Source organism: Simochromis diagramma, unplaced genomic scaffold, assembly GCF_900408965.1.
Source record: "Simochromis diagramma unplaced genomic scaffold, fSimDia1.1 OVJJ01000337.1, whole genome shotgun sequence".
In the NCBI taxonomy this organism is placed as follows: domain Eukaryota; kingdom Metazoa; phylum Chordata; class Actinopteri; order Cichliformes; family Cichlidae; genus Simochromis; species Simochromis diagramma.
The window spans coordinates 576,564-601,660 of record NW_024386982.1 but is presented as its reverse complement, the minus strand read 5'-3'; the positions used below and the strand labels follow the sequence as shown (position 1 = coordinate 601,660).

The 25,097-nt window shown below is 42.5% G+C and overlaps 2 protein-coding genes across 2 annotated transcripts in view; one reads left to right on the top strand and one right to left on the bottom strand.

Annotated features, from left to right (window-relative positions):
• Window positions 1-4,440, bottom strand: part of LOC120738367 (protein Niban 1-like) — a 12,135-nt gene extending 7,695 nt beyond the window's left edge. Inside the window, exon 1 of the mRNA XM_040039550.1 lies at window positions 4,260-4,440. Coding sequence (XP_039895484.1) covers window positions 4,260-4,392 — 133 coding nt within the window. The 5' untranslated portion in view covers window positions 4,393-4,440. The remainder of the gene's footprint in view (window positions 1-4,259) is intronic.
• Window positions 4,441-7,406: 2,966 nt separating this feature from the next.
• olfml2bb (olfactomedin-like 2Bb) lies at window positions 7,407-18,129 on the top strand. The gene is made up of 9 exons (XM_040039547.1): window positions 7,407-8,090; window positions 9,006-9,278; window positions 9,394-9,501; window positions 11,160-11,321; window positions 11,471-11,690; window positions 11,826-12,242; window positions 12,590-12,766; window positions 14,181-14,377; window positions 16,567-18,129. The coding sequence occupies exons 1-9, from the start codon at window positions 7,836-7,838 to the stop codon at window positions 16,960-16,962; spliced, it is 2,205 nt and encodes a 734-aa protein (XP_039895481.1). The 5' UTR covers window positions 7,407-7,835; the 3' UTR covers window positions 16,963-18,129.
• Window positions 18,130-25,097: the final 6,968 nt, after the last annotated feature.

Sequence of the window (25,097 nt, the reverse complement as noted above, 5' to 3'; positions counted from 1 at the left end):
ATTTGCTGCCTTATTATGCAGTCAAGTTCTTTAAAGTCTAGCTAAAGACCTACTAATTTTGTTCAGGTGTGTCACAGCAAGGACACATTTAAAAGTTTCAGGACATTGGCCCTCAAGGACTGGAGTTTGACATCCACGATCTACACTAAACCTGTCATATTTAGTTTAAATCTATTTTCACAGTTACAGGAAAATCAATTCTGCATCTATCTATAATTATCAGACATTAACTTGTTTTTGTAAAACACTTTTAAACAAGAATAACAAAGAAATGTAAATGACAATGCAATGAAATAATAAATCGAGGTCAGGTAGCATTTTTTTTTAAATGTTTTAATGGAATGATTTTTATGAAATAGGTCTAGAGAGGAACATTTCTATCCTTTATAAATTTAAAAAAATGGCAGGTCCAACACTGGAGCCTTTTTCAGAGGTGAGGACAGGTTTACCCTAAGCACATCGTGGAGTGCCCACTCCGGGTCAGGGACGAGTTCCTGCCCCAAGTGGAGGAGTTTAAGTATCTCGGGGTGTTGTTCACGAGTGATGGGAGATTGACAGACGGATTGGTGCTGCGGCTGCAGTGATGCGGACGGCTGTAGCGGTCCATTGTGGTAAAGAGACAGCTGAGTGTAAAAGCAAAGCTTTCAATTTGCCGGTCGTCTACGTCCCTATACTCACGAGCTGTGGGTAGTGACCGGCAGAAATTAGCTTCCTCCCCAGGGTATATGGTATAGCAAACACACGTATATCTGTCTAAGTGTAAGGGCCTTTTGTTCAGATACGCTAGACTCCTGGCACCAGCTTTGGGGAGTCTTCACGGGGTCACATCTTGACCCCCCGCCCACACACACACACACAGACACACACACACACATACTTACACGACACACACAGACAAGGTATTCTTTGTCCACATGTATACCTATATGAAATGTCATATGTTAATGAACCTGTGCATATTCATGTAACCACAATAAAAGGAGTGCTATGGGGAACCTGGCTGAGAGTCTGATGGAGGTCAAGTGGGTGGAACGACACTTGGCTCCAGGCAGGTCTCCCTCATGAGTAACACAAAGAACTTTGCCTACTTGTGTCTTGCTTTTTGCTGTGTAGTAAATTGTCTTGAACGTTCCAGCAAATAGGTTTATGCTACAAACCTATCAGCTGGCTTCTCCCTTAGAGACAGGGTGAGAGGTTCAGCCATCCGGGAGGGGCTGAACCAGGAGGGGAGAGTAGAGCCAATGCTCCTCCACATCAAAAGGAGCCAGTTGAGGTGGTTCAGGCATGTGACAATGATGCCTCCATGGGCATCTCCTGGGTGAAATGTTCTGGGCATGTAACCACCAGGAGGAGGCCCTGGGCAGACCCAGGACACAATGGAGAGATTATATCTTGGTGTTCCCCTGGACAAGCTGGAGGAGGTGGCTGGGGAGAGGGAGGTCTGGGCTTCTCTGCTTAGGCTGCTGCCCCCCCAACCCGGCTCCAAATAAGCGGAAGAAGATGGATGGATGGACTTAATTAGCAAATAAATTATAACAAGTTGTACAAGCAATCTTCCAGTAACAGTCATGTTCAGCATCCCAATATGTAAGCGTGAAAATACACAAACTCTTTCCCTGTTTTGTCAACAGGGATGTCTGTTTGGGGCAGTGTGACTTTCCAGTGGCTAGACTTTGTAAACCTACAGGAATATTCTAAAGTACCGAATGGTTTAGGCCCACAATATATTTCTGATATGTTATAAGCCTATTACTGTTAGTGTCAAAGTACCTTGAGGCGACTGTTGTTGGTACTATATATTTATGAAATATAGTGCTCCTTTTTACACTTATATTTCAGAAAAATAAAATGAATACATACATACATTTAATTAGTTATTTATAAAATATAATTTAAAACTTAATTACCTTGCACAACGTTTCTGATTAAGTTAATTTTGTGTTAAACAAAAGTGTTTCATAAAAACAAATGTTGGTTGTCACATCGGCTGTAACTACAACATTAGAGGACACTGTGGGATATGGTTCATATCACACACTGGAACTGACAATCTGTTCATTGTCAGTTTTGTTCATGCAGTGGTTAGTTTGTGGTTTTCTAAGTAACTAACTCACACACACACTCATACTCCGATGGATGCATCGGAGAGAAATTTGGGGTTAGTATCTTGCCCAAGGATATTTGGCATGCAGACTAGGGGAAGCCAGGAATCGAACCACCAACCTTCCGATCAGTAGATGACCTGCTCTACCGCCTGAGCTACAGAAAAATTCATAAGAGATGCTGAATTAGATTAAGCTGCAAAAACCAATCTACCAGCATAAAATATAAGCTTTTTATTCAGAGTAGTCCAAGGATGTCACTTAATAATAGTGGTTATCAAAGTTTTCTTAAATGCTGGCCTTTATACATCTATTTCCTGCACAAGAATATGTGAAATACAACTTAAATTAAATAATTAATTAATTATTTAAACAGACTTTAAGTTATAATTCAAATTTAGATCAACAGGACATTTATTGTTTGCATTTTTATGATAAAAACAATAAAAAATATGTATGCCTTTTGCATTCAATGTGATTAAAAGATGAAATGTACAATGAATCTGTTCAAATGTTCGTCAGGAAGAAAAGAATTGACTGACTTATTCATTATGTCTCAGATTTAGGGTCTTCCACACATGACTTGGCCAATGTCTGGATTGCTCTATAAAGTATAAACAGTCTACTGGCAGTAGGCTGGGAAGGCAAAGTCATCTTAAAGTTAAAATAGTGTGTTTAAAATTTACTAGTTAAAGCAAATATGACTTTAAATCAAAACTTCAATCTTCATCTTAATCAATCTTGTTTTTTACAGTTCCTGGAGTGGCATGCAGGTAAGCCAACACTTAGAGAAAGGAGGCACAACTGTCATATTTGGAATATCAAACTATTCATGAACCAAACTTTGCATTTCATTTGAAATTTCGTGTTTCAAATGTGTGTCACCTTGTGTGGTGGCACACGAAATTCAAGGTGCTTGAAGACCAGTGTGAAGTTTAGGTAGTCTGTTTTGTGGTTTGCATGTCATCTTGCTAGCATTGGTGGGAGTTGGTCCACTGTGTTTTCTCGAATCTAAGGCCATCGCAGCTGTCCACCAGGAGATTATAGAGCTCTCCATGCTTCAGTCTACTGACAAGCTTTATAGAGATGCAGATTTCCTTTCCAGCAGGGCTTTCCACCTTCTCATAGTGCCAAAACTATTACCAAATGGTTTGCCGGTCATTTTATCATTGTGCTTGATGTGAGAGGATATATCAACTACCTCACACATATACATAGGAACTCAGCCAAATATAAACAATACCACAGTGTGCAGGTGTGAAATAATTTGTCATGTGGCCAAATTTAATAAAAGTCCTGCTTGTGTACGCTGTGTGTAAGTGGGTTTTGACTGTGGTTCCGGATTTTTAATCCGGTGTCTTCAGTGTAGATTGATCATAATCATTTGTTTACAGTATGAGACCACTATCCAGCCTGACTTTCATCTTACATACTGACACACATAGATAGACAGAGATCTGACAACCCATAATAATATAATAGTTGGAAATAGCTGTAATTACATTTGAGTTTGCAAGGGAGATTAGTGACAGGATGTGACTGTGCTGATAACATGTATAGGAATGTACACATGGAGAAATAAGCAAAAACATTTACAGAGCACATCAGTTTTGTTACTTTTTTCTATTAAAGTTAAAATATTCATCATTTTAGACTTAAAAGCATAAGTCCTTTGCTTGGTTACTGTCACACTCTTAGCTTGGTGGTCAAGGCTGGTACCCAGCCCAAAATAACCGCAATTTCCCCAGTCAACCCATTATTCCGGGGACCCTTGTAACACACCGCACCCCTAACCAGGTTTCCTGTCAGCCTTTTGCTAAAAGTTAGCAACTAGAAGACTAATAAAAATATATTTATGCTGTCTAAAAGCAATCGAACAAAAGTAGCAGTTTGGTTTATTTTTAAATTTACTACTACATTGATACAGCTATATCACTCACTGCTACTTTTGCAACAAAGGCTGCAATAACCACATCTATCACTTTTATTACTGCTACTACTTTGACTACTACAAAGCCAAAGTAGCTGCTATCATTGTGCCCATACATATAGGTTCTTTTTCACTTTTACTCTCTCCCTTCTATTTCTTAGGATTAGAAAACTGACATTCAAGTTTTTCTGAGCTGCTCTGAAAAAGAAAAGTGATTTCTTAGTTACCTTTGATGTAGCTGATTTTGGCCTCATCCAGCAAGCCAGAGGAAGATGCTCCCATGATGTCTACTTTCTTTCTTTTGAAGGTTGTTAAGAACAGGTGACTGGGGTTATTTAAGGATCTGCGCACAACACACATAGGAAACACATGTCAACTGAATGAGCTGCTCTGATGTGTCAAGAGGCTTTTGCTCAACTCATTTCCTCTGTGCTCTGTGAGTCAGTGTGTGGTGAGGTGGGGCGGGGCCAGCAAAATGTGAGGTGGAATCTGTCACTGCGGCCCCTACCAACTTTAACGTTGTACCCAAGTGTCACAGCCATCCTTGCAAGGCCATCTGCTGGTCTGCACAAGAGTGAAAGTACATGTTTAACATAATACCCTTACCTAACAACATAAGTATTTTTTTTATGTGATGCATTTATTGAACAAGTTAGAAAAGATAACAAGAATTTAGTCCCTCATCTTTGGGTTATCTGTGGCAGTTCACGGAGAGATCGTTATTAATCAGTCTATGTTCCTGCCCCCACCTCTGAGCTAGAACTGTGGGTAGTGACCAAAAGAACAAGACGGCAAATGAAAAAATGAACTTATTTAAGTAACAATTATTTGAACCTTTCTCAACTCTGCTGAATCTATAAAACTTTGAAGTCAACCTTATATACTAAGATGAAAAAAAGTACCTTTGTAGCAACCAATGAAAGTCTAGACCCTAACCTTCTACATTTCAAAATATACAGTTGCCAGGTAATAGCAAATTTAACTAAATCTCTTAAAGATTATATTTTGTATTATGTTTATTTAAAGTTCAATTTGGCTTTATTCTTGGACAGTGAAGGAGTAGCTTTTAAAAAATAAACTTCTTCATCTTTTACCGGGCTTTGTTGTCTGAAACAAGCTGTTTTAAGCCCCTCCTCTTTTAAATCAAATGGGTGGGGCTTCTATGCTCAGCCAGAGTGTGCCTGAACTAGGCTATTCACACTCTGACAAGGAGTAAACACAGGACCAGTTTAATCAATTCCAATACCGATACCGTCAACCTATAAAGGCAGCTTATGTAGGCGACAACATGATTTTTTAGATAAATCATCATCAATTTGCAAATTCTAAACACATTTTAATGACCACTGTGATTTCCACAATATTTAGCTAACACAACAAAACATAACTTTCAGCTTTTGGTGTACTTTATAACTGGGTTTTTGTACAGAACACTTAGAGTTTGTTTGCAGTCTTATGAGTTTGTGGCTCATAGGGGTTACTTTTTCAAACACTGACCTAAAATTTTGTCCATACTTAATATGAGTATGGACATACTCCGAGGCATAGCTTTCCCAGATGAATGTGCCTGATCCCATCTGCCGGTGGATCACTGACTTCCTGACGGACAGGAAACAGCATGTGAGGCTGGGAAAGAATGTCTCGGACTCCCGGACCATCAGCACCGGCTCCCCTCAGGGCTGTGTTCTTTCTCCCCTGCTCTTCTCCCTGTATACTAACTGCTGCACCTCCACCCACCAGTCTGTCAAGCTAATCAAGTTTGCAGATGACACCACCGTTATTGGACTCATCTCGGACGGGGATGAGTCTGCCTACAGGAGGGAGGTTGAACGTCTGGTGTCCTGGTGCAGCCACAACAACCTGGTGCTGAATGCCCAGAAGACAGTGGAGATTATTGTGGACTTCAGGAAGCACACAGCTCCACTCCCCCCCATCATCCTGACTGACACCCCCATCACCTCTGTGGACTCATTCCGCTTCCTGGGTACCACCATCACCCAGGACCTGAAGTGGGAGCCCACCATCACCTCCGTCATTAAGAAAGCCCAGCAGAGGATGTACTTCCTGAGGCAGCTGAAGAAATTCAACCTGCCAACACGGACGATGATGCAATTCTACACCGCAATCATCGAGTCCATCCTCACCTCCTCCATCACCGTGTGGTACGCTGGAGCCACTATCAGGGACAAACAGAGACTGCAGCGTGTTGTGCGCTCTGCTGAGAAGGTGATTGGCTGCAGACTCCCATCTCTGCAGGACCTGTACACCTCCAGGACACTGGGGCGTGCAGCTCGGATCTCAGCTGACCCTTCTCACCCTGGACACAGTCTGTTTGACCTGCTCCCCTCAGGCAGGAGGCTCCGGTCCATTCACACCAGAACCTCTCGCCATAAGAACAGTTTCTTCCCCTCTGCTGTTGAACACATGAACAATAACCGTATGACTGTTCCCACCACTAACACATGACCCTACGCTGTGTTCACTGCATCATTCCATGTTTGGCACTGATCACCACCTGCACTCATGTATATATCTATCTATCTACTTAGCACTTTTAATTCTTATTCTCATTTTTATTTTCATGTCTATTTAAGCTTAATTTATAACAGTATTTATAACAGTATGTTTGCACTGAAGCACCGCAGCAATTTCCTAATGTTGTAAACCCGCTCAACATTTGGCAATAAAACCCTTTCTGATTCTGATTCTGATGAACATCATTGAACAGCATGTACATGGAAGACAATCACAAAAAGCACAATTCCCTACTACAGCGAAAGTGCCTTTTCATCATGCACATCATTTTCGTGAGTCCAACTCACAACCCTGAAATGGATAAGCGGAAGTGAACGGATGGGTGTATATTTGATGACATTCTAATGGCCGTGTGTTTATGAAAGACACAAAGAGTTAGGAATGATACAATAGTTTAACTTGTTTGTATAATTTTTCATATACGATATGACGTATTTTTATATAAATATTAAAATATAATTTGAAAAAAGTCTCTATATTTCTAATAGTTTTTGTTACAATAAGCAGGATCCGTTTTCAGATATTCTGGTTAAACTAAATACCTTGTGGTATATTTCGAGACATTAATAGTAAGAAAATTGTTTGACATCGGTTTTAATGGGAACCTTATTAAGCGTGAACATACCGTGAGGTTTACTGATAAAGCAAAAACAGTTGTGACATGATAAACCGCTCGGGACCTTTGCAGTGCCCAGTTAGGCTACTTTGATTGGCTGGCAAGCTGCAGTAAGCTGTGTGTAATGTTAAGTGTTCAACCTGGAGCCATTCTGCTCTCTCTCTCTCCCCTCTCCCTCCCCGCCCATCTGTCCCACTCCCACTTCAGGCTCAGGCTCGAGCGCAGTTAGTCCAGTTCTGATTGGGGCCGGTGTTGAGGTCCGTCGGTGCCACCCAGCTCACCGGCGACACGTCACACTGACCCGAGTTAAAGCAACCTTTTTTAAAAATTATTATTATTATTTTAGCTTTTAATTCGTTTCTTTTACAACAATTATTTTAATACGAGTCTTCATAAAAAAAATAACAAGTACACGAGATCTTTCTTTCTTTTTTAAGTTTGAGTACTTTTTTTTCAAGCTAAACCGTTTTATGGACTCGTTTTTACCCGCTCGGAAGGACAATAAGCCTACTTTCTAGTGAAGTAATTTACTGCACCGTTTGATGCGTGGGTGTTTATTCATTCGTACTTGCTCCGCAATTTTTGGCTACAACTACCTGATAAAGACTAGTTTGTATACAGAGTCCTTCTTATCCTTAGCTGCTGTGCAGAAATGTGGCGCGGACTTTCACTGCTGATTTTCTGCTGTGCTGTAAGAAGCCTGGCGGTGGACGGAAGCATTCGGGAGAAGATGCTGCTAGCTGAAACCGACGAGCTGAGGCCGATTAAAGATGCCAACTCCACAAGCAAAGCAGAGGGTAGTCACCAGTTCCCGGAGAAAGCCACTCAGGGGAGAGTTCCACAGTTCCAACCCACTGTCGAGCCTCTGGAGGACGAGCTGGAAAACCAAGAGAATATAATAAGCCAGGTTTGTGAACTATAATGTGCGCCTTTTTATGATTAATTGTATTCTATGTTAAACTACACTGACAAAGAAGTTTATGTATATTCACATACTGCGAATGAGTTGGGAGAACAGAAATTCCTAGTTTTAATAATTAAGGCAGTTATCAAATTTAAAACGTTTTAAAAGTTAAAAGCACAAGATGATGTGCTGTTTGACCTATTTTTTTTTACATTTGATTGAACTGAAGTAAAGTTCTGCAAAGCCATGCTCTTTTATGCAAATTATAAAAACTAAAACTTCAATCCATGACCTGTGACCTGCTTAATTCTTCTTCCAGGAGACTTCAACTGAGTAACAGCAGTTAGCAAAACTTTCCATCTACCTCACCAAGGGAAAACCACATGAGATCCCACAGCACTTGTGCTGTTAGGACTTACTTTGCTTTAAACAGTGAACCCTGAACCTCTCGTTTTCCATCTTGAGTTGGATTTCAGGGGTTGTTTCTGACACAGCGATTCCAAAAGTTTAACTATACGGGAAATTTCCTTTTACCTCATACTGTCATGGTAAATCAAGCCCAGAGCTGTGTGTTTGTGTGTGTGTGTGAGTGTACACTATGGTAAAAGTTTGCATCCCCCTGGTGGTTGGTTATGTAATATCCTCAAACTGTAAGTGGTCCAAACCAAAGAGGGCCTGTTTGTAAATGCCTATAGCGGTCTTCATTCCACACAACTCACCACTGTTGCAGCTGTGTGGAATGACATTTCAACTCTTTTTCTGATTTTAGTTCCTGCATTTCTGCTAAATAAATTATAATATAAGTATAGTATAATATACTATCAATTTTACATTCACTATTTATTCAGGTTTCCTGCTATCTGGCCTATATTGTGGAAAAAATATACTGAGAAAGACAACTTTCTGCCTCTGTTTCAGTTGCTGGGAGATTACGACAAAGTAAAAACAGTGTCTTCAGGGTCCGACTGTGTGTGTCGCTGTGTTGTTCGACCAATCAAGCGATCCGACTGCAGCCATGTCCATGAAAGTGACCTAAAATCACCATCTCAGGATTTTTACACTGTAGAGACAATTACCAAAGGAACAGACTGCAAGAAGTGTGTGTGCATGGCTCCACCTTCCGCTGTCAATCCCTGCGAGGGAGAGTACAGGTTTAAAAAACTACAGGAAGCGAGCAAAGATGACATCAAGGTAGAAACATATACATGTGTTCTGGTTACTGATGATACACTGTTAAGTTAGTTTTGAGCAGGAAGATGTTTAACTAATAATAATAATAAAAAAACAATTTCTTGATTTTGTTTAGCTGGCAACTATCATTGACTTGTTGGAAGTCTCTCTGTATGGAATGGACTTGTTAAAGCTCCATTCTGTTACCACCAAGCTACTGACCAGGGTGGACAACATAGAGAAGGTGAGCACATGTTGTCCAAAAAACACTTATTAAAAATCAAAACTGATAGTTTGTATACAGTACATACTCTTATGTAGAGCATGTATATATTTTTAATGCAGAAGCTTTGCAAAGGTAGACAGACCTGCTAACACAAACAAATGGTAAAACTAAACACTTTGGCTTCTTCATATCCTCTGTCAGCTTGCTCTTTGACTGTGCTTGGATGTTAAACTGTGCCATATCATATACTTTAGGGTAATACTAGTATACCTGTTATGTGCTCTAAACTCTTGACATTGTTGTAGCAACGATATAGCATGGTCAAGCATTTACGTTCCAAAGTGCCCGCAAAAATGAGACAAGCCCGGATATGACTGCCTTTTAAACGTGGAAGCAACAAACCCTACTTAAGGCAAAAACACATCACCAATGTGCGACCAAAAAATAAAACAAATGACTCCACCAAGCATTGGTGGAGCACTTGCACTTAACTACTCTCAATATAACAGGAAAAACAAACAGTGGATGAAAATTACTCACAGTTTACATGGTGGTAAAATGAGGGCCTTAAATAGCAGTTCAAAAGGCTCAACCTAAGATGCAACTTCCCTTTACTTAAAATTTCCAAGGAAAACACTACTACTGGCTACTTTTGTGTTTACATTTGACTGTGTCACTACTATTATACTATAATACTGCAAGTAGCTCACTGGAAAAGAAGGATGGCAAATGCCCGTCACTCACTTACACTTGTAAAGTTTGTTATCTGTGAGCCGCAAAAATCAACAAAATGTATTCATTTTTTAAAAAAATATCAGAAATATGATTGTTGGACATTTCCTTGAAATATGATACCCCTACATGGATGGCTGTACTGCAATACTGGAATAGCTTATTTTTACAATTAATTGAAAAAAATATATAGTTGGTATTGTCTTTAGGCCATAGAAGTTTTACTCTTAAAGAAATATTTCTGTGATTTTGTTTAGGGTCAGAGGCAGGGTACACAGGACTGAACCAGAGAGACAGATAACCATTCATACTCCCACTCTCTCCACTTTTAAGATTAGGCTTAAAACTTTCCTTTTTGATATGCATATAGTTAGTGCTGGATTAGGTGACCCTGAATCCTCCTTTAGTTATGCTGCAATAGGTGTAGACTGCTGGTGGATTCCCATGATGCATTAAGTATTTCTTCTTCAGTCACCTTTCTCACTCACTATGTTTTAATAGACCTCTCCGCACTGAATCATACCTGTTATTAATCACTGGCCCTCTTCCACAGCATGCTTTTTATCCTGTCTTACTTCTCTCTCCCCAACCAGTGGCAGCAGATGGCCCCGCCCCTCCCTGAGCCTGGTTCTGCCGGAGGTTTCTTCCTGTTAAAAGGGAGTTTTTCCTTCCCACTGTCGCTAAAGTGCTTGCTCATATGGGGTCATATGATTGTTGGGTTTTTCTCTGTATCTATTATTGTAGGGTCTACCTTACAATAATAGATTGTAAGATAGTTGTCTTGAGGCGACTGTTGTGATTTGGCGCTGTATAAATAAAATTGAATTGAATATCCAGACTTCTAAAAATATATATTTGTATATTCACAGAGTCCAGACTAAGTGCAAAGTGATGTCATCTGAAATAGTTGGTTGACCCTGCATGTGTCTTTTTCTGAACTCAAGGCATTCACACAAAATTTGACTGAAAGAATGAGAGAGAAAGAACGTGTAAAGGAAAGAGCGAGGGAAAAGGATAAAGAAAAAAAGATCCAGCCGAAAAAAAAGAAACTGAATGATGAGTGCTCAAGAGTTAAAAGTGGAGCAGCTGCCTACGCCCACAAGCAGGTAAAAACCTTGTGAAAATCTGCGTCTTAACAGATCACAAGCCAAGACAAACTCTTGTCTGATTTTATGCTGTGCACTCTTCTAGAAGATTGCTATCGTGCATAGATAGTCCCTCTTCATTATAAATGAGACTGAATTTTCTCTTACAGAAGAATTATGACAGCCAGCTGAAGACAAACCACCAGCAAGATGGTGTGGAGGAACAGAACCCAATCAGGAATCAGACAGAAACACGAAAGCCGATCAAAGAGAAGACAGAGCCAAAGCAGCAAATGAAAGACAAAAACACTGTTGTCATCAGGGGTGTGACCTTTTACAAGGCAGAGGAAGAGAGCTACAAGGAGGATAAGAAAGGCAAAGCACAGAACAGTAAGTCTATTGCATTGATCTGTAAAATCAATGCTTTCAAGTTATGTGCTAAAGGCTTTTTTAATTTAATCAAAGGTAAAATTTCTTTTAAAAATTACAGAGAAAGGCCCTTTCTTCTTTTATCTTGTCTTGTAGCTTCTGTAACCACAAAATCATCAGTGGATTTGCAGGTGTCTGAGCAGCTGCCACCTAACAGGCCTTCAAAAACTACCATAAAGCCAGACCTCAAAGACATACCTTTGACCAGTTCTTCACCATCCCATCCACCAACAGCTCCCCCATCTACCAGCCAACAAACCATAACTGCAACCCAACCAGTTCGCTCCTCCACAACAACTCCAAAGCCAACAGCAACTACCCAAAAATCCTTAACTACCAGAACTGCTATTCACCCCACTGCGCCTGTCAGCCAGTATACCACTTCACCCTCAGACACCAATATCACTCCACCTATTGGTGCAGCTCCCACCTCAGCGCCTCATTCAAGAACCAAAAGCCGCCTCAGCTGGACAGAGAGCCCCGCTGACCAACCAATGGTTACCAAAAAGCCAGGTAGAGTAAGACTAATGAACCTATTCATTTCCATATGAAGCTAATGTTGATTATTTCATAAAAATGAAATGGTAACCTCCAGGGCTCCAGTGGCCACTTGAGGGAGATCTCACAAAATCCTGTGTTAAAATGCCTTCAGTTTCAGCTTCCCAGCCTGATAAAAAATGTGGTCTTGGTCTTTATCAATAGTTTCCCTTTTCAACATAACTGTTTAGTCTTATAGATATTAGACAGACAAAATAATTACTAGAAAGGTGTAATTATAGCATTTTGGCTGATCGGCGTATTGTAATACCTCATCTGGTAGTAGGTGTATCCTTGCTGACACCTAATGTGTATTTTTACAGGAGTGTGTAAGGACACAGTAGCCAGCATCTCTGAACCGGTCCAGAAAAATACTTATGGCCTTAGTGATGGAGCCTGGATGAGAGATGCTCGTGGTCATGGGAACGTCATCTACCTCACTAGTGGTCACTATGGCAACAACCTACTGGAGTTCCGAGACATGGACACCTTCAAATTAGGTACAGAGGTTTGTGTTTGTGAAAAAAATTATCTTCTAATCTCAAACAGTGTCAGGTACCCTAATTCATCTCATAAAAGTTCTATCAATGTTTTAGCAATCAGAACAGATTCCACTGACAAATGCATTTCATATTTGAACGACAGAACAAACAGTGACATGAAGATCCGTAAAAGTAAAAAAACAGAAAAACAGGAAACAATATTTCACACACAATGGATGTGTTAGAAAAAGATTCATGGATTAGAATCAGGTCCTTCAAGCTGAACATGAGTATGGTAAAATGCTATACACTTGTGAAATTCATTTTAGCACCTGTGTTTCAATATTACCAGGTCTAGGAGTTAAAGTTTTGATACTTAACAATCAAATGATCTTTATATTTAATCCTCTAAATCTTGGTTGCCAATTTCATTTTAAATGAGGTTTCATAAAGTACGTAAAAATAGTTTAAATTAATGGTTATTTGTGTAGTGCCAGTAGATAACAACAGTTGTTCCAAGTGCTTCATATTGTAAGGAAAGGCCCATGTAATAGACACTATTAGAGAGAACCCTGATGAGCATACGGCTCATTATGAGCTAGTATTTGGTGATGGTGGGAAGGAAGAACACCATTTTAACAAGAAGGGGCCTCCAGCAGAACCAGGCTCAGGAAAGGGCATTCATCTACCATAGCTGTCCCTTTGCAGTGATGTAAAACTGCCTTCGCCTTTGCATCTGGATGAAAAGTTAGCCTGAACATCATTTTGATGCATGAGCATGTAATATTTGTCTTCTCCTGGATATTGCAGGGATTTTCTGCCTTAGAAAATAAGGCTTCTCAATTTGGGGAAATTTTACAATGACAATTACTTAGCTCAATATCCTAATGACGATTACTTAATCACAAGGCTTTGACAAAAATCATATTTGTTGTTCTTCATTGGATGCTTGAAACCAAGATGTTTCTAAAAAGCTGAAATAGTTTAAAAAATTTTCTTGACAAAGACAAAGATCATCCACAGCCTGGAAACAAGTTTTTTTTTTTTTTAAAGGGTGTGGAGGCGGGTCTTTTAATTATAAGACAGTACAAATGAGAGGATAATTGTGAAACCAAATATGAAATATAAAATACAGTCTGATTTATTGCATAACATTATAAACAGAAATAATCTAGTCTCAACATTAGTGTTATTAGAAAACAAAATAAATTTTTAACCATTTGAAATACTGTTATTAATTAAGGTAAAAATCGTTGCAATGTTTATTAACCCAATTTCCCTCGGGATGAATAAAGTATGATCAATCAATCAATCAATCAATCAATCAATCAATTAGTTGCAGTAAAATATTTTCTCTACATGATGGACATATCTTAGTTTGATGATCATTAAGGTTGTGCATATCTATTTTCTGTGTGTCCTTCCTGTTCAGGTCAGACAAGTAATTCATACAAGCTACCTTACAGTTTCACTGGAACAGGCCATGTTGTGTTTAATGGGGCTTTCTACTATAATCGAGCCTTCAGCAGGGACGTTATCAGATATGACCTGAGGCACAGATATGTGGCTGCGTGGACCACACTGCACGATGCTTTACTGGAGGAGCAAATTCACAAGACACAGACTGAAGTAAGACTCATTATTTTCATTTTTAAATAACGGCCCAAGAAGTACTCCATAATGATTTAAACAAGAACATTTAGAAGTCTTTCAAGCATCATTAAAATTATGTGTGGGAACATTATAAATTACTAAAGAGCTCAACTGATCACTTTTGTGGTTTGTTTCTGTCAAGAGATGTATTCTAAGACACTTCTTCAGCTGAGAATCAGAGAGGAGAAACACACAGTTTTACTTGCAGCAAGGGCAGTCACAGAGCACTCGCACGGGAGTGAGGGCTCAGGCACTCGCGCTCTGCCACTGCCCTGGTCTTTATTTATATACATCAGTGGGTGTATGTTCCTTACATTGGAATGTGGATGTTTATATGTGTGTGTGCGATTTTAGTGTGAAAATGACCATTAACAACAAGTCTCTGTTTTGTATAGTGTACCTGTTTCCAAAACAACAATGTCCACTAAGTTTAATTAGGATATTTTATTGATACACCAAGTTGGAACAAGAAAGGGCAAAAATGAGACATCCAAAATGATTAGCCCCATGGCCATTAATAGTCAATACTTCACCCTTTCTGAGCCACAACTGACAACAGTCTCTTAGAGTAGGTCTTTACTAGGTTTGCACAGGTCTCCTGAGGGACTTTGGCCCATTCCTCCATTGCAAATTGTTCTAGCTCATCCAAATTGAATGGTTTCCAAGCATGGACATTCACTTGGAGCACTTGCCACAGATTCTCAATAGGATTGAGGTCTGTGCTCTGTGCGGGCCACTCCAGGATCTTGGTTTTGGTATCCTTGAGGAACTGTTGGACTAATGTTGATGTATGCTTTGGGTCATTGCCTTGTTGGAAGACCCAGCGACAACCTAAGCCTAGACTATGAGCGGATTTCTGCATTTTCTCTTTCAAAATGTCAACATAAATTATTTTTTCACGATGCCATGCAACCAAACAAGGCTCCCTGTGCCTGAAAACAGCCTCACAGCATGATGTTCCCAACTGTGTTCCTGGGGTTGAAGGCCTGTGCCTTTCTTTGCCAAACATAAGCAACAACTATGTGCTGAAACAGTTCCAGTTTAGTCTCATCAGATCAAAGCACTTCCAAAACTGATCTTTACCTTACAAATGTTCATTGGCAAACCTCAGTCGGGCTGTGATGTGCAGCTCTTTGAGTAAAGGTGTTCTTCTGGGATGATGCCCCTGAAGTCCACCATGATAAATAGCCGTCACAACTGTGTTCCTTGAAACATCAACTCCAGAAGAGGCCAGGTCAGTAACAATCGTCTTGGCAGGTGTCCGCGGTTCCTTGCTGACATCTGTGTCTATTTTCGTGTCCAGGGTTCTTGAAATCTTGAACTTACGGCCACGGCCAGGTTTGTTTCTTACAGAATTTGTCTCCTTGGACTTGGCAATGATGCAACATACAGCAATTCTAGACACTGTGAATTGCTTGGAAATGGCATGTAGCCTTCCCCCTTATCATGAGCCTCTACTATCTTTTTTTCTGAGCTCCAGAATTATTTCCTTTATCTTTGGCATGGCCAGTAACAGTAGTTCCTCTCATGTGTTCAAATGCCCTGTTCCTTGAACCCTTTTTATGCCAATTGAATGTTTTTAGGAAGCTAGTTGACTGCATGTGGTTTCAAAGCTGACTGGTTAATTACTCTAGGTGTTTTGAAAGCAAACATTCACATAGGGCTAATATTTTTGACCTCCCCATTTTTTATTATATTTGATATGAAGCAAACTTAAAAAGGTATTTTATATTACAAAATGTACCGAAAGCTACTAAATCGCACTGGTGAATGTTTGAATGTATCAAGTTTCATCAATGCTGCAAACGTTGGGCAAAAGTTTAGCAAAATGTTCCAAAATTCCTGGGGGCCTAATAATTTTGGCCTCAACTGTAGTTAGAAAGAAAAGTCAGCCAGTCAGGCTCTCTTTAAACTCTTTAAAATCTCTTTAAAGATTCTCTAAATCTGTTTTTGATCTCCACCAGCAAGGAGTACCTTAATCTGCTGTCTGGAGAGCTAAGCACAGTATGTAAACAGCTGCCTGCTGCAGATGAATAACTGCAGTGGGAATGAATAGATCAGTAAAATTATAGGTTCTAAAACCAAAACAACAACCTGAAAGATTGCAGTCTAAAATTATTTTAAGATGCAAAAGTCATACAAACTTGAGCTTGTGTATTTTGCAGGTCGAGTTTGCGGTAGATGAGTCCGGCCTGTGGCTGCTTTACCCTGCTTTGGACACAGAGGGCTTCCACCAGGAAGTTATCCTGCTAATCCACCTCCACCCTCGAGACCTTCAGCCAATACAGACCTTTCGCACAGGTCTCAGAAGAGGTCGTTACGGTAACAGCTTCTTGGTATGTGGTGTGCTTTATGCAGTGGATAGTATGGAGCGTCGCTATGCAAACGTGACCTACGCATTTGACACTCACACGCTTACGCACACAGTGCCAAGCCTGGCGTTCACAAACATGCATGCACATAACTCCCAGCTGGCTTATTGTCCACTGGACAAGAAACTGTACTCATGGGATAATGGTCATCAGATGATGTATGATGTCATTTTTGCTTATTTAGAATAATGGGCAGATGGTTAGATGAATATTTGGCAATTTAGTTTGTCCAGTGAGTCAAAACAAAGCCGAGGATGGAAGAAATACGAAAACTGAACAGATATTCCGTCTGTGTTTTGTTTCGAAAAGACTGTGGATAAATTAAACACTGTGTGGTCACTGGGTTGCTGCTCTGATGTGCATGCACTTAAGTCAGTAACTGTCGGACACAGCACTTGCAGACAAGAAAAGCAGAATTGTATTGTATCTTGGGTGACATGAAGAAGAAGATACTTTTTCCTGGCAGCAGTGTTTCAAGCAATCCATACTAGTTCAATTGTTTTCTTATTTTACTGTCATGAACTGTAACATTTAACATACTAATTAGGGCTTGTAGATTCTGAGATGTAGCTCTTTGGTTGCAATTTCTCTGAGCACTGTATGATCTGACCTTAGGGGGAATTGCTGGGATGTTAACTCCTGGGACAATTGGCAAATGTCTTGAATATTTTCCACATCAATAATCTTTCTCACCGTAGAGTGTCTTCATTTTGTTTGGAAATGATCTTATAACCTTTTCCAGGCAAAATGATTTATCAGAAGCAACAATTGTTTTGGTTATAGTGGATGTGGAAACAATAAGGGACTGTAAGTTGGGCAGAGGTTTATATTTACTCATAATGACCATGAATGTTATGGTAATTTGGGGCTTTTCAAGATGTCTTTGAACTGCTCTTTTTACAGAGTGGAATGATTGTACAACATACATCTTTAATGACTTAAAAGAGAAAAAAAAACAAGAATTAGGTCAACAAGTTTAAATTTATTTTGAACTTTCTTTAATCTACACAGAGTCAAAATTACACAAATCAGCCTCAAATACAGCAAATACAGCTTTTCAAATTCTTTGCTTAATAAAAAAAGGTTTGCATATGATATGCCCCATGTAACCAGTATAACCAGTGTTTTTTTTTAGATTTTCTATTGAAGTAATTGCCTGTTATTTTCTTTGTGATAAATTTTTTTTTAATTGTTTGTCCTTTTAATGTATTTCCCATTGTTGATAGAAGTGGTAAAATAATTTTTAACTTGTCCTATTTTGGTTGTAAAAAAAAAAAAAAAATACCCAGACAAGGGCAAGAATTTTGACTGCTTAACTAGGAGTTTGTACATTTATAATAAAACGATTCAAACGTTTTTCAGTGTCATTGTCTCACTTTTCTCCTTCTCTGTGTGCCTCTGTATCCTGTTGTGGGCATTATTTGTGAGGTATGATTAAATTTTCCTGGAAGCAGCAGAGCCACTGGAAGGAACACAGGATGGAAAATAAACCCTGGACCAGATGTTGAACTGTTGAACTTCAAACTGGAAATGCTCAGGACACACATCAGACCTGCTACCTGAAACACACATGGGTACAAACAGGGTGATGCACTGCTCACTGCCGCTGTTCTTCCAATCTGGTTCATTTCAGCCAACTCTTTATCTCTGCTCTACAGTCTTACCAGCTGAAAAAGTATGTGTGTGCACAGCAAAGCTGTAACAAGAAAGAAATGAAATTTAGAAAAAAAAATTGTTTGAAAAACGTTAAAGATAAGTGAATGACATTAAGTCCAAGCTGATTTCAAATGCATAAATTCTGAGCAGGAATATTCCACTAAAACTCAGTGGAACATCAGTGGAGATGACATCAAAAGTTATATAACCATCATGTTGATGTGGTGGTGGAGTGTGTGTGGTAAGTGACCACTGAGCAGGATGCAGAAGAAAGACGCCCATACACATACACTACAGACTTGCCAAACTGAGTGAATGCGTTAGTGTGTGTGTGTTCTGTACCACTTTGAATGACTTGTTCTAAACGCCTGAAAGCAAGGAGACCACACAAATGGACACACACTCACAGTAGAAGTCATATGCTAAGGATGCTGTCTTCTGACAGAGTAGTCTTTAAACATGCAATGCATAATGTCTAGTTTAAAGATAACAGTGGTATCTAGATACACATTCTAAAATACCACTGAGCTAAAACTTTAAACAAAGAAACAAAAGAACGATAGAGAAGGGCTCTCATGGAGATCAAAATCTTTGGGTTGCAATTACACTCACTTAAAGGTTATTTATATTTATACCAAAGAAAACAAAAAAGAGACTACCAAAATAGGACTTGGTTAAGAAAGAAAAAAAGAAGGAAAAGCAAAAGAAAAAAAGTTGGAAGAGAATGAGAGGTTAAAAGTTTAGAGATTATTTTAAGGGTGAAAGAATGGATAAGATGATAAAATTGAAGAAAGCAGTCCTACGTATTTTTTTAATATGTGCATATTCTGATCAAAGATTCTTCGTAGTGTTACTGGAGGCCAAGTTAATGCTACTCAAAGTTAACATCTGGTTAGATACTGTATTTCTAAGACTGTTAGTGTGGAGTACAAAAACTACAACTTTATCTGAATTTAAAAGCAGAAAATTTGAGGTAATTTATGTCTTTAAGACATTGCTGCATTTGGTGCGTGTTATCAGGCTTCATGAACAGATAAAGTTGGGCATCAGATGCATAGCAGTGAAACTGTATCCTATTCCTTCTAATGATACTGCCTAAAGGAAGCATGTATAACAGAAACAAAATTGGTCCTAGTTAGGAAACCATTGTAATTCCACAATTAACCTTAGTGTGTTAAGAGTACTCTCCATTTACATGAACAAATTAGAGTCTATTAGACAGATATGATTCAAACCACTGCAGTGAGGTGCCTTTAATACTGACAGCATGCTCTAATCACGTTGACATATTATGGTCGACAGTATCGAATGCTGCACTGAGGTCTAGCAGGACAAGCACAGAGATGAGTCCACTGTCAGAGGCCATAAGAAGATCATTTGTAACCTTCACTAAAGCTGTTTCTGTGCTGTGATGAGCTCTGAAACCTGACTGAAACTCTTCAAATAAACCATTCCTCTGCAGATGATCTGTTAGCTGTTTGACAACTACTCTTTCAAGAATTTTTGATGTGGAAGGAAGGTTGGAGATTGGCCTATAATTAGCTAAGACCACTGTGTAAAGGTAATGGCTTTTTAAGTAATGGTTTTTATTACTGCCAGTTTGAAGGCCTATGTTACATATTCGATTAATAGAGATAGGTTGACCCTATTTAAGATTGGAACATTAATTAATTCTTTGAGCAGTCTTGTAGGAATGGGGTGTAACACGTTGATGGTTTGGAGGAAGTAATTACTGAAGTTAACTCAGGAAGATCAATTGTAGAAAAAAAGTGTAAATAAATATCAACGGTATTAAAGCAGCTGTACACAGTGTTACGTCTGTGAGATGGTTATGGGTAATTTTTTCATGAACTCATTATTAGTTAAGGTTAAAGGTTGGTTCAACAGAGCTCAAACCTTTTGTCATCCTGGCTACAGTGCTGAAGAGAAACCTATGGTTGTTCTTTTTCTGTGTTCTTCAATCACTAATAAATAATATTACTCCATTACATAGTCCATACGACCCCCCCCCCCCCCCCCCAGTTGTGGAGTTGTGGATGTGGATATGTGGCCATGCCCCACAGCTTATATGCTTGCGGCACAGGGAGGAGAGGGGCGGGGCGACGGGGGATTCTCTGGCTGGCTGGAGCAGCGTCTAATAACCAACTGGCAAAATAAAACAAAATAAAAGCAAAACAACAAACACGGAAACAGCAGACATTATGATACAGACTTATAATTTGCACCGATGTTTTCCTCGGTGCGCCTGCTCGCTGCTGAAGTCAAAGAAAACTTTATTGTCATCTCCGCTACAGTCCAGTATATAGAGAGACACAGTGTTGGGGAGTAACGGAATACGTGTACCGCCGTTACGTATTTAAAATACAATATGAGTAACTGTATTCCGTTACATGTACCGTTTAAAAAGGTGGTATTTAGAATACAGTGTGGAGGTAAACACAGACAACACGAGAGCTCTCGATTAACACTGCTGGTTTATTACTCATCACCACACAACTGAATACTTTTCCCTCCAAAACACAGCAACAACACTTCCTGAGAACTGGGTGTGAGTGGAGCCCTCCAGTGGTCCGCCACACATGCCCCCCCCCCCCGAACACCCAGTAGGGTTATCCCCTAGTCCAGAACCCTTGCTTTAATTAAACGTCCAGAACGGCTGAACCGTGGAGGTGGAGAGCTGGCGGAGGGGAAACGAGCCTGAGGGCCAGGCTGGCATGGTCGGTCAGGAAAAGCTGAAGATAGCTCGGGCCCCGCCAGGTGGGGGGCGCTCCCAGAGGAAGCAGGGTTGTCCAGTCCAGTGGAAGGCGGGCGGCCACGGCGGGGGGCCTGAGCCGGCACCACCTGATCATCCAGAAGCACATGTGCTGGTTTAAGTCTGTCAATAGAAACAGCCTCCTGCCGACCCCCAAAATCCAAAAGGAAATGCTTCCAGCCCGGTTGAATAACCCTAAAGGGGCCGTCATACAGTGGACGCAGCAGAGGCCTATGAGCGTCATGCCTGACAAAAACAAACTGCGAAGAGTCCAACGACCTCGGAACAAAGGTGTCGGGCAGACAATGGTGCACTGGGCCAGGAAGAGAAAACCAGTCTCTTGGGGGACGGAGAGACAGCACAGAGGGAGCGAAGCACAGGGGTGGGCTCTCGGGCAAGAATTCCCGGAGGGGCTGACCGAGGACAAGTTCAGCCGGGGAAACCCCGAGGTCTTCTTTAACCGCGCAGCGCAACCCGAGTAAAACCCATGGAAGGCGGTCAACCCAGTTGCCATCTGTGAGAGAAGCACGGAACGCGGCCTTAAGCGACCGGTGGAAACGTTCGCACATCCCGTTAGGCCTGCGGGTGGTACGCAGTGGTCCGGTGGACCTTGACCCCCAGGCCGTCAGCCATGGCAGACCAAAGCTCGGAAACGAACTGAGGTGATGTCGGCGGGGGGACCGAAACGCGAAACCCACGTTGACAAAAATGCCCTGGCCACTGCTGCTGCTGTAGTGGATGCCAGAGGCACTGCCTCGGGCCAGCGGGTTGTGCGGTCCACTACAGTCAAAAGGTGCGTGAAACCTTGTGACTGCGGCAGAGGACCAACCAGATCCACATGTACATGATCAAAACGCCTCCCTGGAATGCGGAAGGATTCGAGGGGCGCCTGTGTGTGCCTATGGATCTTAGCACGTTGGCATGGGATGCACGCGGCAGCCCAGTCTTTCACCGATTTATGAAGGCCCGGCCAAACAAACATAGAGCTGACCAGCTTGACCGAGGCCCGGACGCCTGGATGAGAGAGGGCGTGTACGGAGTCAAAAACGCGACGACGCCACGAAAGGGGAACTACAGGGCGTGGACGGCTGGTGGAAACGTCACAGAGCAGGCTAGGCCCGCCGTTCCACACTGGTCTGTCCTCCAGTACAAGGCCCGTTTGCGCAGACCGAAGGGCAAGGACGTCCGGGTCAGCCTGTTGGTCAGCGGCCATAGCCTCAAAGTCTATGCCAACATAAACGGGAGAAACCAGCACGCAGGATAGACAGTCAATGCAGTTGGACTTACCAGCCACGTGCTGAATGTCAGTTTGGAACTCGGAAATGGCAGCCAACTGGCGCTGCTGACGCCCGCTCCACGGATCAGAGACCTTGGACATCGCGAATGTCAAGGGTTTATGATCGACGTGAAGCTCCGACCCTTGAGAAAAAAACGAAAATGCTGCGTCGCGAGGTGCAGGGCCAGCAACTCCCTGTCAAAAACACTATATTTGCGCTCACTGTCCCTAAGCGTGCGACTAAAAAAAGCGAGCGGTTGCCAGACACCGGAGACCCGCTGTTCTAACACTGCGCCCACCGCCACGTCCAACGCGTCGGAGGTCAACGCAATCTCCGCCGACGGAAACGGGTGAGCCAGCAGGGCGGCATGAGCCAGCAGGGCGGCGTTAGCCAGCACGGTCTTGGCCCCAGAAAATGCCTGGATGCGTTCAGGGAGCCAATCAATCGGGTCCTTAGCTGTTTTACCCTTCAAGGCAGCATAGAGAGGCTGCAGCAGGTGCGCAGCTCTGGGGAGAAAGCGGTTGTAGAAATTGACCATCCCCAAGAACTTCTGCAGCGCTTTAATGGACGCGGGACGCGGAAAAGCCGAGACAGCCCAAACCTTGTCTGGCAACAGAACCACACCATCAGCGGAAATGCGGTGGCCCAAGAAATCCAGAACCGGCAAGCCGAACTGGCACTTGGAGGGGTTGACGATCAGGCCATGTGCCGCCAAGCGCTGGAAAACTTGATGCAGATGGGACGCGTGCTGACTCTCAGAACAGCTGGCCACCAATATATCGTCAAGGTACACGAAGACGAAAGGCAGCCCGCGCAAGACAGAGTCCATCAACCGCTGAAAAGTCTGGGCGGCGCCTTTCAGGCCGAACGGCATGCGCAAAAATTCAAACAGGCCGAAAGGGGTAATAACGGCAGTTTTGGGGACGTCTTCGGCGCGCACGGGAACCTGGTGATACCCCCGCACCAAGTCAATTGTAGAAAAAAATCGAGGTGCCGGCGAGGTGGGCGGAAAAATCCTGGATGTGGGGAATGGGGTAACGGTCGTTCTCCGTGACATTATTCAAATGGCGAAAATCCCCACACGGCTGCCACTGACCGTCTGACTTGGGCACCATGTGTAGCGGAGAAGCCCAGGCACTATTCGAGCGCTGCACTATGCCGAGGCGCTCCATTGCGGCAAACTCTTCCCAAGCGACGGAGAGTTTCGCGGGGTCGAGGCGGCGCACGTGCGAACACCGGGGGACCGACCGTCGGTATATAATGTTCAACCCCGTGCTTCGTTGCCGTGTTCGAGAAATTAGGAACAATCAGTGAAGGGAACTCCAAGGGCAAACGCTGAAAAACATTCCCTGAAGTCACTAAATTAGCCCGATTCAGGGGCTCGATGGCGCGAGTGAAACAGGGTATTGAAGAAAAAGACTGGGCATCGATTAAGTGTCTGTTAGCGACATCGACCAGCAGTCCGTGGGCACAAAGAAAATCGGCGCCCAAAATAGGTACAGAGCTAGCGGCAACAACAAAGATCCATTGGAAATCCCGACCATGAAAACAAACAGTCACGAACCTTTCCCCGAATTTTGCGATGGGAGAGCCATTAGCCGCAATAAGCTGCGGTCCGCAGCCCGCTGCTAAACTGTCTGGGAGCCGGAGTCGACCAGGAAACGTCTCCCAGAGCGCGAGTCTTCTATGAAGAGCAGTTTTTCTTCTATGAAGAGCAGTTTTTCTTTGTCGCCAGCGGTCGTGGCCGCTACAGCGCGCTGGCGGGGCCCGTGTCCCAGGGTCGGAAAAGTGCAAGGCAGCTGGCAGCAGCACGCTCTGGCGCCAAAACGCTGATGGTAGAAACAGAGGTCCCATCGGTGTCGCTGTGCCGCGATCTTTGCCGTCAGCGAAGGATCGGATACGTCCGGGCAGGTCAGCGGGGAAGTGGAAGGCGCCGCCGGCGAGGCTGGAACCAGGTCGAGATCGTGGAAAGTGCGGGTAGCCAGGAGAATACGATCCGCGTCCTCAGCCAGGGAGCGATAATCCTTCGTGCCCAGAAGCGGAGAGTTAGCGAGGCCGGCTCTTACGGCAGCCAGCAGCTGTCGGAGGAAGATGTGGACGAAGAGGAATCCCCCCTCGTCCGGTCCGAGAAAGGATAGCATGTGCTCCATCAGTTCGAGAGCCATACCGCCACCCAGGCCTGAGAGGGAGGGGAGCTTCTCGGCTCGCTCTGCGTCGGAGAGGGCATAGCGCCGAAGAAGCAGCTCCTTAAGGGCGGCGTACTTCCCTTGGGTGGGTGGGTCCCGGAGGAGAGTCAATGCACGACGGGTGGCTAGAGGGTCGAAAGAAGCCACCACATGGTGATATTTCGTGTCGTCAGCCGAGATGCCACGAAGGGCGAACTGAGCCTCCACGTGCACGAACCACAACGGGGGATCGTGAAGCCAAAAGTCCGGCAGCTCGAGCGCTACAGCAAACGTAGCTGCAGCCGGAGGCAGAGGGCTGGCGGCTGCTGATGCATCCAGAACGGAGTTGGTGCCACCATCGGACTGCAGCATGTTCGAGTCAGGGGTCACCAATGTGGAGGTAAACACAGACGACATGAGAGCTCTCGATTAACACTGCTGGTTTATTACTCATCACCACACAACTGAATACTT